Raw genomic sequence first — 12,267 nt, forward strand, 5'->3', positions numbered from 1 at the left:
TTTTTTCAAGTAAACAAAACAGCTAAACCACAGTTAGCCACTTAGTCGCATAAATACAAATGTCGCACGACTGACGTCATCACTACGTCATTCATGACAGACGGGCGGTATAGTCAAAATGTGACCTGAATAACCATTCGAGGACGTTTTCCAAATGCGATGATGAACAAACTTAAACGACGGAGGAAGGGTGAAGACGGACCGAGGACAGACTCACCTCCAGCCGCCGGGGTGACGACAAACGCGTCGTGGAGTGGATCTTCAGCTCTGCACCGCTGTCTGGACGAAATCCAAACACGTAACCCTTCGTTCCCTGTCCATATCCTTATTCTGAATGACCCCAGTAACTTCTTCATAAATAAAGCGTGGTGACATGATCTAACAAACCAGCTTTCATAACCAGTAATGTGCTTTTTTTTTCTTCTTCTTCTTCTTCAAAAGCAGAAAGTGACCAAAGCTCCACACAGAATCGCCTACAAGAGAGGAGGAAACAGACAGATGCAAGCCTGGAAAGCATGTCCAAAGGTCTGAAGTCTTGTGTGATGATGGAAGGCAGTGTAATGGATCACGGTGACGGGTCAGAACCTGGTGTCAAGGAAAGTTCTGAATGGAGAAGCACAGAGTGTCCCTGCCAGTCACCCACAACATCTGATTTTATCCCAATAGGTACACTTATCACAGGCATGTCGTTTTTTGTTTGATTTGTTGTTCTTTTTGTTTAATTACAGAAAAGTAAGCACTGCTCTATTTACATTAAGATTCCAGATTAGGAGATGTTCTCTGGACGGACAAATACAGTCCTCGGCATTCAAGTGAAGTCATCGGCAACTCTGTCCCAGTGAATAAACTGCACAGGTGTGTTATATCTAGTTCCTTATGTCTGATCTCTTATCCCTAAAGCGACATCACTATCCGCTGATCTTAAATCAGTGATCAAACACTTGTGTTTTTTTTTTTTTTTGCGTATTCAGTTGGTTGAAGAAATGGAAACTCAGATCTGCTACTGATGAGAGGAGAAAACTGGAGGAAAGGAAAGGAGAAAACGGCAACGGTATCAAATTTGTCACGCTTTGTCTTTGCTCAAATGTTTTATCTCAAGGTGGTCAGCGTGTGGTTTCTCATGGGCCATGGCCAGATACATTTGTCACACTAACTGCTTAGAAATTATTTCATATTTCCGTGTGGACTATCGTTCTGCGCAGACTCGTGGGACTGTGGAGACTTCCAGGGTGAGGATGGGGGGGACGAGTTCGGCGAGGAGCCGTTACGTAACACCGTGTTGATTACAGGACCTCCTGGTGTGGGCAAGACGGCCTCGGTGTATGCTTGCTCTCAGGAGCTCGGCTTCAAGGTGTGAATTGAACTGGATCGGCATCGGACAACGAGTGTGAAGGGAGATGTACAGTAATGACAACATGAGTGAATAACGTGAACAATTTTTGCCTTCAATCATGCCTCAGAATATCAAATATTTAATAAAAAACATTATCAGCATCATTAGCCTTCAGATCACAGAGCTGATGTTCAACATCTCTCAGGTGTTGAAATAATCCAGTCCAGACGGTGTTTAAACCACCCGGTCGAGTGAAAATATGAAACCAAATTGTCGATTCTGATTATGTTTGGACCAGAAGACCACAGATCCAGCTTTCTCCAGGTTCTAGATTGTTTTTAAAACAATAATAGTTTAAAATAAGAGCTATATCTATTGACTTTTTCTTTTATTGTTCAAAGGTATTTGAGGTGAACTGCTCCTCATTGCGTAGCGGCTGCCACGTTCTTTCCCAGCTGAAGGAGGCCACTCAGTCCAACCTGGTGGACGTGTCAGGGAAGGACGCACTGAAACCAGCTTACTTCAGCAACTACAGCTCTGCTGCTAAACCCGAGGCTTTACCTGGTAGGATACAGATCTTGAACTCATGATCTTCACTGAAAACCAAGAGATCACACAAAATCTAAGTGACACTGAAAGATTACTTTGAGAAAACTTCACTTAAAATTCTACACGTCAGTTTTGCGGAGTGAATGACATCCTCAGTGTCTCATCAACATGTATTGCTGTTTGCATTACATTCTTTGACAGGAAAGTCGCTTCCTCCAAAAAATGTCACCTCTATCTCGAAAAGGAGGGTACCAAAAAAAATTGGTTGCTCCAGAAGTTCGACAAAAGCTCCCCCAGCCGCAGGTTATTTGGCCAACTACTTTAAGATGAAGGCCAAAGCAGATCTCTCACGCTCCAGTGGGTTCACATCATCCGAAAATCCACCGGCTAGATGTTCGCTGGACTCTGAGCAAATAGAGACACGGAACAAACAAACTGCCACGTCACTCATTCTGTTTGAGGAGGTAAAGCATTTGGAACCTCCACACCATGAAGCTCATAGTTTAATGGTACAAGGCCGCAGAATCGGGTTTGGTTTGCGTTGATTCAGTTTAAAACTGTCTGCCCCCGCAGGTTGATGTCATATTTGATGATGATGTGGGATTCCTCACAGCCATCAAGGCCTTCATGACATCCACTAAAAGACCTGTCATTCTGACCACCAATGGTAAATGCAAACATTATGTTTATTGTTTATTAATTTTGTGCTGGGATGAATCTTGATTACAATTTCAGGCAGATCTGGAAACAATTACAGATTCTGGATCACTTTTTTTTCCCACTTTTATTTTAGTTTTGTATTGTGTATTGAGTCATAGAGCATGACCAGCTAGTGGAAGTCCTTTAGTTTAGGGAGTTTTCTATAAAAGTATCAGGAAGGGGTAGAAAAGTCACTTCCAATAATATGTAGTTGACAGAAAGCAGATTCAGAATCTTACAATTGGATCCCATGTTCAGCTGTGTTACATCCTTTGAAACCTTTCTGATTGGTTTAAGAGGTGGTGTCAGCTCTCTTTGCTTTGTAGTTCTAAGTAGAGCCAAGTACAACCACTTGATGATCGTGAATGTCTTCCTCAGATCCCTCATTCAAAGAGCGTTTCAGCTGCGGCGTGGAGGAGATCATTTTCAGGACTCCATCAGTGGTTGGTTTGATCTCCACTTATTCAGTGTGAAAATGCATCTCTCTTGAAATAATGTGAAAAAAAGAAAACCTTTGCTTGCTGTTGGTTGTACAACCAAACAGAAATATTTTCAAGGATTACACAGTTTGTCATTAAATTACAGTAAATATCACTGGTTTTAGGCCGGTGTGTGTAGCTACCTGCAGCTGGTGGCTTTGGCTGAAAATGTGCGACTGGAAATGAACGACATCATCGACCTCCTGGGAGTGTCCAGGGGCGACGTCAGGCGATGCCTCCTGCAGCTGCAGCTCTGGGTGCACAGCGGTGGAGGTCGAAGATCCCCGAGGAGAAGGTCACTCAAGGATCTGACCGTCGCTCAAGGTAAATTAAGAAGTATAAATTCTAATTGTGGCATTGGTTTAAAAATGTCTTAATTTCCTTATTTAGATTTGACTGTTCCTGAAAGAGGAGAACATAGAGACTCACAACTTGCTCAGTACAACACAAGCTGCACCGCTACCATGCTGGGTCTCCACCCTGTCAACCAAAACCACCTGATAAAACTTCTCATGGTAAGTATTGCCTTTGTCTTGTGTGTCTTAACTATAATCTTTTATCCCCCAAAGGAAATTCAACTCCATGTAAAAGTCTTCTTTCTTTTCTTTGTCAGAGTCCGTCAGGGCCTGAAGCTGATATGATGAAGCTCCTAGAGCTTCTAGCTGAGAGCTGGAGAAGAAACGTGCCTTTTCTGTACTCCAACCTGGAGCTCCTCCTACCCATCAGCGCCAAGGAAACCACCGGTACGGTCTTCTCCTTGGAAAAGAAGACTTGTTCAGGCCTGCATAGCGACCGGCCACCCCCCGATGTTAGCATCCAGCGGCTGAGTGGAAACGTAAATGCGAAGGTGTCGCCCGCTACTTCCAGGCTTAGTAGAAGGAAATATATTATAAAGAATGACTTTACATCGTCCTGCAGTTTGACACAAACCTCCAAAGGAACATTTTTAGCGAGAACTGATTCAAAAGCCCAACGTTTAAAAGACAGGACTGAACAAACAGCATCCAAAGTGGAAGAGGACTGCCTGTGTGCCCTGAGTGACTTCTTTGATGTCATGTCGTACCTGGATTCCATCCTGACGCCGGCTGCAGCGTCACTCATTTCAGGTCCATGCAAACCGGAAGCGTTTGTCTGGACAGGAGCTGAGACGAAGGACGGCGTGTTGGACGAGTTAGGCGAGGACAACAGGAGCTCAAGCGAGGAGAGGCTGTTGGATGTTCAGGCCGCCGTTGAAGGGTTAGGGTTTCGTCGGTGCCTGTGGAGGATGTCAGAGGCGTGGAGTGACGCACAAAAACACAAGCAAGTGGGAGACGCAAGATGGAAAACGCTGATGTCAGCGTTACCAGGCTGCTCCAAAAGACTACGCTTTAGTTTTCAGCCTCTGTGTTCACGAAGGTCAGTTTGATCTGAATCCTGGTTTGTTTTATCATCTGCTTTTGAATCATTTGGAAAATATAGTAAATGTACGACCTTATGATGTTAAAATATAACATAGAAAAGCAGACAATTTCCAGCCAAGTGTTCAGTGTAGAAAAGAAAAAGACCAGTCACCACAAAACCAAAAATGTGTTGTTCACCATGTGTGTGTCTGTCCTACCAGTGTGTCACACAGGAGGTATAAGTTGAGCAGGAAGGTGCTTGGAAGTAAATGGTTCGTCTCGTTGGGGAACAGAAATGCCGTCTGTGTCGACTACATGCCGGTCCTCCGCAACATCTGTCGATTCCAGAGAGCACAGCGACGGGAGGGGGAGCCGGTCAGGTGAGACCCAACGTACAGGCGTTCTTTTTTGTTTTCACTCCAGGAGGTCAAAAAATGACTTTTCAAACGACGGCATCAAATTTTCATAAATCCGAATCAAAGATTGTATACGACAGTTCAGAATTTCTCAGTATTTCAGTCACTGCACTCGTCAGTAGTTTGCAAAATCTAATTTGTACTTCAACTCACACACTCTGCTGCGCTTTCATGATCAATACAAACACACACAGAACTGATCCTAAACAATTTGCCAGAGTTTTCATTTGATCTGAGCAAATGCATTTAAGTCCATCACTTGTATTATTGTTGCTTTTATTTGTTAGGTTTTAACATTGTTTATACAGTACATGACAATAATGTTACTGTACTCCAGACAAACTTAAAAAATAATTTACTCTGCACATTAGGGGTCTGGACTACCTCACACACCTGGGTCTGTCAAAGTCAACCATTCAACTCCTGGAAGAAGATTTCTCATAGTGAGGAACACACATCTTCATAAACTCATCTTATCCCACCAAGATAATTTTACTCTGCATTCATTTACCCGAACGCGACCATCTAAATACTGCCTAGTGAGAGCTCATGTTTTACTTACATGTATACAAAAATAAAAACTTCTTTTTTTTTTAAATTGTGTTGATCTGTATTTTACTCATCGATAATATCCCTTCAAGCCACACAAACTAAAGTGAAAATCCTCAAACAGAAAATACGCGGTAGACACAACCATCTGCAATTGTCCAAACTGAACAATTTCAAATTAATTCATACACTGGAAAAAACCCTCTTACTGACCAGTACAAGATGTGGATTTCTTTTTGTAAATACCCATATTTGATAACCCACCACAGTGTAGAAGAGGATAACCATTTATTCAGAATCCAAAGGAGCTAAAAATGCCATTCATGGATGCAGCGGATGGTCAGGGCATGAGTTTTGTCCTTGTTGCTAACTGGAACCTTTAAGCAGCTCATAAAAGGCCACGGCCTGAAGCAAGGCATCGCAGAGTTCCTCCCCATCTCTTCTGCTGCCCATCTGGAAATAATCTCTGTACTTCACCAGCAGTTTTGAGGGGAAATGTATCTGGGGAAACTCCTTTGTCACCGATTCGGTCATCAGCCGACGAACTATCCGTGCCCCACTGGTCCGTGCGTTCCCCACCATGAGTTCAAAGTGACGACCCACAGCATTACGCAACATGTTCAAAACTCTGCAAGACAGGAGAAGAAATAAGTCTCTTTTTTTCACCCATTTATTTCTGTATTCCTGAAATGAAATCTCTTGTTCACCTGGGAGGAATGTTGGAATTAGGGAATGGTTTTCTTGGCTCAAGTAGGGCAAACAGCATGGCTTCCACTGTCCTCATGTGAGCCATAATAGGAAACAGGGCCGTGTTCTCCACCGATATAGCGGGTTTCTCTATTATGTAGAAGTTAGCTGATGGTAGGAGTGACACAACCGCAGAGACCTAATGGTAAGAGTAGAAATATTACACCTTGTGCTCTTGCATGGTTTCTATATCAACAGGTTGAACAAAATGTCAAGTTAAAACAAGAACAATGGATGTATGCACATTTTCTTAGAATAATATTGTAGTAAGGACTGAGTAGTAAGGACATACATCAGTGAGGTAATCAGAAGCCATGTATTTCCCGCTCAAGAAATTGGGACATTCCATCTGTTGCCAGTCCAGCACTGTCATCCCACGGTCCAAATGAATCCAGGCGATTTTATTAGTCCCACACACTAGTGACACGATCGAACTGGCATCCTGAATAAACAAATGCAGAATTTTGACAAACTGTCCTCTAAATTATTCGGCCATCGCTTTTCATTTTGATGAAATTGTGTGAAACACCAGAATCCCCTGTCGTGGTTGTTTTGAGCTTGAAGATTTAGTTGTCCTTGACGATTGTCCTTCTTCTAAATTTCATATCTAAAAGTACTTTATTTTTAAATGATCAATAGAGGGAATTGAACCCATATCCACTCCCTCACTTTGTTTGTGTTTGGGGATAATCAAGAGAACCCATTACATGGACATCAAGGATTCATCTTTGTCAAACATTAATTCCGATAAGAGTTTAATGTCTTGGCCTGGGGACAAAATGACAAACCTCACATTTGAGAGGCATAGCCATAACAAATAATGACCATTAAATCTTACTGACAGATGCAACCATTTACACAAATGATGTTAGGAAGTGAGCGTTATGATATCTCTAACTCTGCTACATCAGTTTGAATGACCTGCAGTACTTGTACAGTACTTGTAATGTGTATCCCGATCATCCTCAAGTCAGTTTGATGCTTTAATGGTGGATGGAGCAACAAACACACAAACAGGAGAACCTCACCTCCAGCTGTGACATGTCCAACTCTGGCTTGATGAACTTGGCCAGCTGACTCTTCACTTTTTTCTCCTTTTTAACCGGATTCAGAATGGAGTTGAACACCGTGACTGCACTTTTATGCTTCAACAACGGAACATTCACCACACTCTCCAACGTTGTGAAGGGTCCGTTTTGATCCCGGTACTCCACGATCTTGAGTGACTTGCGGCCCCTCAGGAGCTTCACGCCGGCCAGCTCTGATGGTGCAGCCGTGTTCAGAAGGTTCAGGATGGTGTCTCGTTGATCGGAGGTGTAATAGGCATCCAGGGGTCTGTCGTCCAGGTTACAAGAGGATGTGAGGGTTGTATACAGGGTCTCAAAGCTTACCAAGGGAACCCGGCTCCGCCAGCAACATGTACACTGCAGATATCGGAGCTCCAGCTCGGGCATCGATTTGCTTCGTGGACCGCGGAAGAGCCCCGACTGTCCTCCGGAGTGACCTGCGGGAGGACGAGGGAGCCGGTCTAGATTATATAAAACCTAACAACACATCATGAGTGTGACAGCGGGGTCTAAACGGTAATCTAATATAAAGACATGCCAAGTTATTAAAATACAGATAAACGTATAAAACACATGCGGAACTTTTTGTTTTAGCATTTGTTAGAAAAACACAACATTAGCATTAGTTGACACAAACAAGTCGCTATCGGAAGACAACTTAGTTCACTAACGTGACCTACTTCTCAGGACGACCGACGACAAAACTCGCCTGGTGAACCACATTTTCGTTGATTTTAATAAATCCAAATAGTTTAAGCTATAAACTCATATATAGACACATGAAAGCCTTTTGCGGAGACACACAGCCCCAAACGGTCCGTCAGCTGTCAGCTGACCGGTGTTGAACAACACCGAGTACATTAGTTCCGCGCTTCTTCTTCTTTGGTATTATTTATGGAATAATCAACCGATATTAAAGATGCGTATCGCCACCCAGTGGAGGAGTCTGTCAAATTGTTTCAATTTCCCCGCATCACTGAATTACTATTCTCTCTTTTTGACCTCTGACCTTGCAGATGATCAGACGAACAGACAAAGAGCCAAACATGAACTGTATTGTATTTATTTTTGTATTATATTGTAGATGTATTTTACTGCTTTTACTGCTTTCTATACATCATGGCCAGGCGACTACAGATGAAAACTAGCCTTCTGCCTAATTCTGTCTTCTTTATTCTTTAATTATGTGTTTTATGAAATTGTATTTTCCCCTTTCAAATAAACCAATTTAAACTAAAAGACTGATTACATAAACTCCTGCGATTCTAATTGGTGGTGGTTTATTTCTCAAAGTAGACTTTTACCCATGAAAAGGTGTGAACATATTAATCTACAACGTCCCATGAACTGAAATATTTATTCTGTCCTGACATGGTAACACTTTGTGTCTACGAGTATACAAGCCGAAAGCTCAGAGTTTGTCAGCCTGTGACATGGTGACGTTTGTTTCACTTCCTTTCTCTGTTATTTCTGGAGCCGTGTGTTTGTGTGCAGAACAATAAACTTCATGATGCTGCGTTGGTAAGAGGAAATGCTGGGTCACTGAACAGCCACAAGACATGATGTTTTTCACCTGCCACAAAGCTCTGTGCCCTTCAGCGTGTGGAATCGGCATGTAGTTATTACCTAGGAGTTGAGACTGCCAGTCCAACAGAAGCAAACTGCCTTCACCTATGGCAAGTCTGGAGAGAAACAACAAAATCTTGTTGGATTTGATGCGACAGCCTGGAAACAACTTGTGTGCTGACTGTGGGGCTCCAGGTGGGTGTAATATGGTAGAATTCCTATTCTATTTCTAGAATTTCTCTCTGGATCAATGTCCAATGGCTTGTGTAACTGAACTTTAAAACATGCTATCCCATGCTGTATTGCATTCTGCTGCACTGATAACTTTTCTTCATACTGTATTTAGTTCCTCCTCATAGTGTTACTGCTGTCATATATGTTTTGCTCACAGAACCAGACTGGGCCTCCTACACACTTGGTATATTTATCTGCCTGAACTGTTCAGGGATGCATCGTAATTTGCAGGCTGTCAGCAAAGTGAAATCCATACGTCTGGATCTTTGGGAGGATTCACTAGTAGAGGTTTGTGGTTTGCAATCATTTTATGTATAAGATAGTTATGATCTTTCCAACGTATGTCCAGCTTTTTTTATACATGGCAAGAATGGAATAAAAAACATGTATTTTTTCCCATTTATATTTTCTCTTTGTCAAATTTTTATTAATCATCTAATTATATTCGTACATTATTTTACATTCACTTTTTAGTATTGCTATAAAAGTATACTTACCCTGCACTTCAGGGCACATATTCTATGAGCATTTCATAAATAGAAGCTTTCATTTTTGGAACTTTAAAGCCCACTCTAGCCACCATAGCCCTTTTTATTGTGTAGACAGATAATTGGTGAAGAATTTTTATTTACAGTCTCATGAATCTGACCTTGAAAGTTTTTTACTTGGTCTGGTGTCTGGCAGTTTAATTAGTCTTGCTTTTAAGTGAGTGAATAATTTTATATAACCATGTAATTGTGGTTGCAGTTCATGCAGAGGACGGGGAATTCTGCAGCCAAAGCCATTTACGAAAAGTGTGTCCCAATCTTCTACTACAGGCCTCAACAAACAGATTGCATGTGAGTGACTGTCTCATTGGTACAGTAGAAGTGAAGAATCAGCAAGTATTGTATTTTGTGAGGGGGATTAGGGAAGTCCCAAAAAAAAAGGAACTAGTGCAAAGAGTTGGTGCCAAAGAGAATGTGAATTAGACTCATCAGTGACAGGGTTGCATCTTTACATGGTGTTTCAGACCCTCTGCTACGTAATTTAGAATGAATGACTTGTTTTCTTTTAAGCACTCTTAAAGCTCAGTGGATCTGTTCAAAGTATGAAAAGAGAGAATTCACAGGAGACAGCAACTACATTCAGCAAACTTACAGCCGAGGTATTTCTCTTTCTTATGTTCTTTACATGGGCAAAAAAAACATTTTTTCATGATGTAATCCCAACCGTTTTCTCCACTGAATATATGCAACCCAGATGTGTTTCAGTCAACACTTTGGAAGAAAGGCAAAGACAACAAGCAGTTTCTCAAGAGGATTTTCCAGCTTTCCCAGAAAGACTTCACCCTCAAATACTTCACTAATGAGGATGTGGGTAGAGCTTTTGCCATATCATCATTTATCCTACACAAGGTTTAGAATCTTTTGAAATCCCTCCTCTATTCTTTTTTGTTTTCCAACCATCCAAGTCCAAGGTTCCCAAAGCTGTCATCTTCATGAGGGACCTGAATGCGGTTTTCCAACCAGAAAAGATCTCTCATGCTAACGGGCTGCAGATCTCTTACTTGCATGGCGAACGTGTGAGGAATATGTTTGTTTATCACGAGCATGGTCAGGTGAGCCGAAGAACCACTGTACCATTTTATTTAGCACACTAAAACTTCTGAAATCAGGGCTGTTATTGCTGTAAAATAAGAGAAGAAAAGAAATTCATGTAATGAATTTTGCCCATCTGTGTCTGATGCTTTACAGGTAATTGTGTCCTTTTTCAATGCAATCCGGGCAACGCGTCTGGCGTACCTACGAAAGAAACATCCCAATCTTGATGATGATGACGTGAGACATGCTTTTCAAAGCAAAAGACTTTAACACCACGTTTAGTACTTTTAATAATTTTGCATGTCTTTGTTTGCAGTTGATTCCCCGAATAACAAGACACTGCCTGAAGGAGGGGTACATGGAGAAAACGGGCCCAACAGTCTGTCTAATATCTGAATTTAGTAGTTTTTGATTTATCTCATGTATTTACAAATTCATTTGATGTAATTGTACTTTTTCCATTGTCTGTTTTATTGGTGCGTGTTTGTGTATGTTTGTTTTCAGCAACGTGAACCTTTCAAGAAGAGGTGGTTCACATTGTGCTCCGTGACCAGAAAGCTTCTATACTTTAAAACTCCTCTGGTAATAAACACATAATAACACAGTGACTACAGCATATGTAAAGAAATAAATACTCCTTTTATTTAATAATAGAACATAAGAAAGAAAAAATATATAGTACAACATTTTCCTCAAAATGAAGATATATCAGAAAGAAAATACAGTAATAATAAACATTTTCAAGTAAAGTACATTTGATTGGAAGTGACCGATATTTCTAGGTTTTACAAGCAGATATTAGATCTGGGACTGTAATAAAAAGGTGCTTTTATTACAGTCCTACTCTTCTTTCTGTCATTAGGATGCCACAGAGTTGGGTGCTGTCTTCATTGGCACAGAGAACCACAGTTACTTTGTCTCAGAGACCAGGAGCACGAGGGGCGGCCGGTGGCGCTGCGGCATCACGTTGGAGACTCCAGGAAGACAGTTCCTGTTTACATGTGAGCATGAGCAGGAGCAGAGGGAATGGCTGGAGGCCTTCAGAAAGATCATCTCTCAACCCATGACTTCAGAGGACTACTGTAGTAAGATGATTTAAGTACTTCTGACGTGGCTGATGGCATTCAACTTTAAACATGCACTATCCTAACTGAATTTCTTTCCTATCCCGTAGATGAAGCCAACTTGAATAGAGGGAAATGACAGGAGCGACTCTGCCTTGTGCAAGCAATGAATTTATGGTCTTTCCTGCACTGACGCTATGCAAACAATTCTGATGTACACAATGCATATAGAAGAACCAAGTTTTATTCCATGTCTATTTACTTGTCTGCTACTAATTAAAAAATATGAACGGATATTGATTTCATTTTTTGAAGACGTAGGATGTGGCCCAAGGTGTAAACCGTTAGATCAATTTAGATCAATGGAAGTCTGAAAAGAAAAGAAAAGAAAAGAAAAGAAAAGAAAAGAAAAGAAAAGAAAAGAAAAGAAAAGAAAAGAAAAGAAAAGAAAAGAAAAAAGTCAAAAGGACAGGACAGGCGTACTTCAGGGACCACATGAAGGTCTGCTTAAAGGAGGTCCACCTGAGAGACTTTAAACACCTCAATAATAATAATCAGACATTGCATAATGTTATTTTAGTGATAGTTGTCATTTTGCTACC

At 41.4% G+C, this 12,267-nt stretch overlaps 3 protein-coding genes across 3 annotated transcripts; 2 read left to right on the top strand and 1 right to left on the bottom strand.

The window, feature by feature from the left end:
- The first annotated feature begins 97 nt into the window (after positions 1-97).
- On the top strand, positions 98-5,363 carry atad5b (ATPase family AAA domain containing 5b). Its single transcript, XM_068321587.1, has 14 exons — positions 98-298; positions 445-666; positions 759-855; positions 972-1,051; positions 1,203-1,351; positions 1,735-1,897; positions 2,084-2,346; positions 2,456-2,549; positions 2,960-3,024; positions 3,186-3,384; positions 3,451-3,575; positions 3,674-4,455; positions 4,661-4,819; positions 5,227-5,363. The coding sequence occupies exons 1-14, from the start codon at positions 160-162 to the stop codon at positions 5,297-5,299; spliced, it is 2,610 nt and encodes an 869-aa protein (XP_068177688.1). The 5' UTR covers positions 98-159; the 3' UTR covers positions 5,300-5,363.
- tefm (transcription elongation factor, mitochondrial) lies at positions 5,115-8,035 on the bottom strand. Its single transcript, XM_068321588.1, has 5 exons — positions 7,899-8,035; positions 7,180-7,655; positions 6,444-6,593; positions 6,112-6,290; positions 5,115-6,032 (listed from the first exon to the last, which is right to left on the bottom strand). The coding sequence occupies exons 1-5, from the start codon at positions 7,939-7,941 to the stop codon at positions 5,771-5,773; spliced, it is 1,110 nt and encodes a 369-aa protein (XP_068177689.1). The 5' UTR covers positions 7,942-8,035; the 3' UTR covers positions 5,115-5,770.
- A 677-nt stretch (positions 8,036-8,712) lies between these two features.
- On the top strand, positions 8,713-11,954 carry LOC137600023 (arf-GAP with dual PH domain-containing protein 2-like). Its single transcript, XM_068321353.1, has 11 exons — positions 8,713-8,979; positions 9,176-9,306; positions 9,766-9,857; positions 10,077-10,165; positions 10,261-10,373; positions 10,472-10,618; positions 10,755-10,838; positions 10,918-10,980; positions 11,106-11,183; positions 11,464-11,686; positions 11,776-11,954. Exons 1-11 carry the CDS (start codon positions 8,892-8,894, stop codon positions 11,802-11,804), a joined length of 1,137 nt encoding a protein of 378 aa, XP_068177454.1. The 5' UTR covers positions 8,713-8,891; the 3' UTR covers positions 11,805-11,954.
- The last annotated feature ends 313 nt before the right edge of the window (positions 11,955-12,267 follow it).

The sequence above is a fragment of the Antennarius striatus genome, chromosome 8, assembly GCF_040054535.1.
Source record: "Antennarius striatus isolate MH-2024 chromosome 8, ASM4005453v1, whole genome shotgun sequence".
Lineage (NCBI taxonomy): Eukaryota > Metazoa > Chordata > Actinopteri > Lophiiformes > Antennariidae > Antennarius > Antennarius striatus.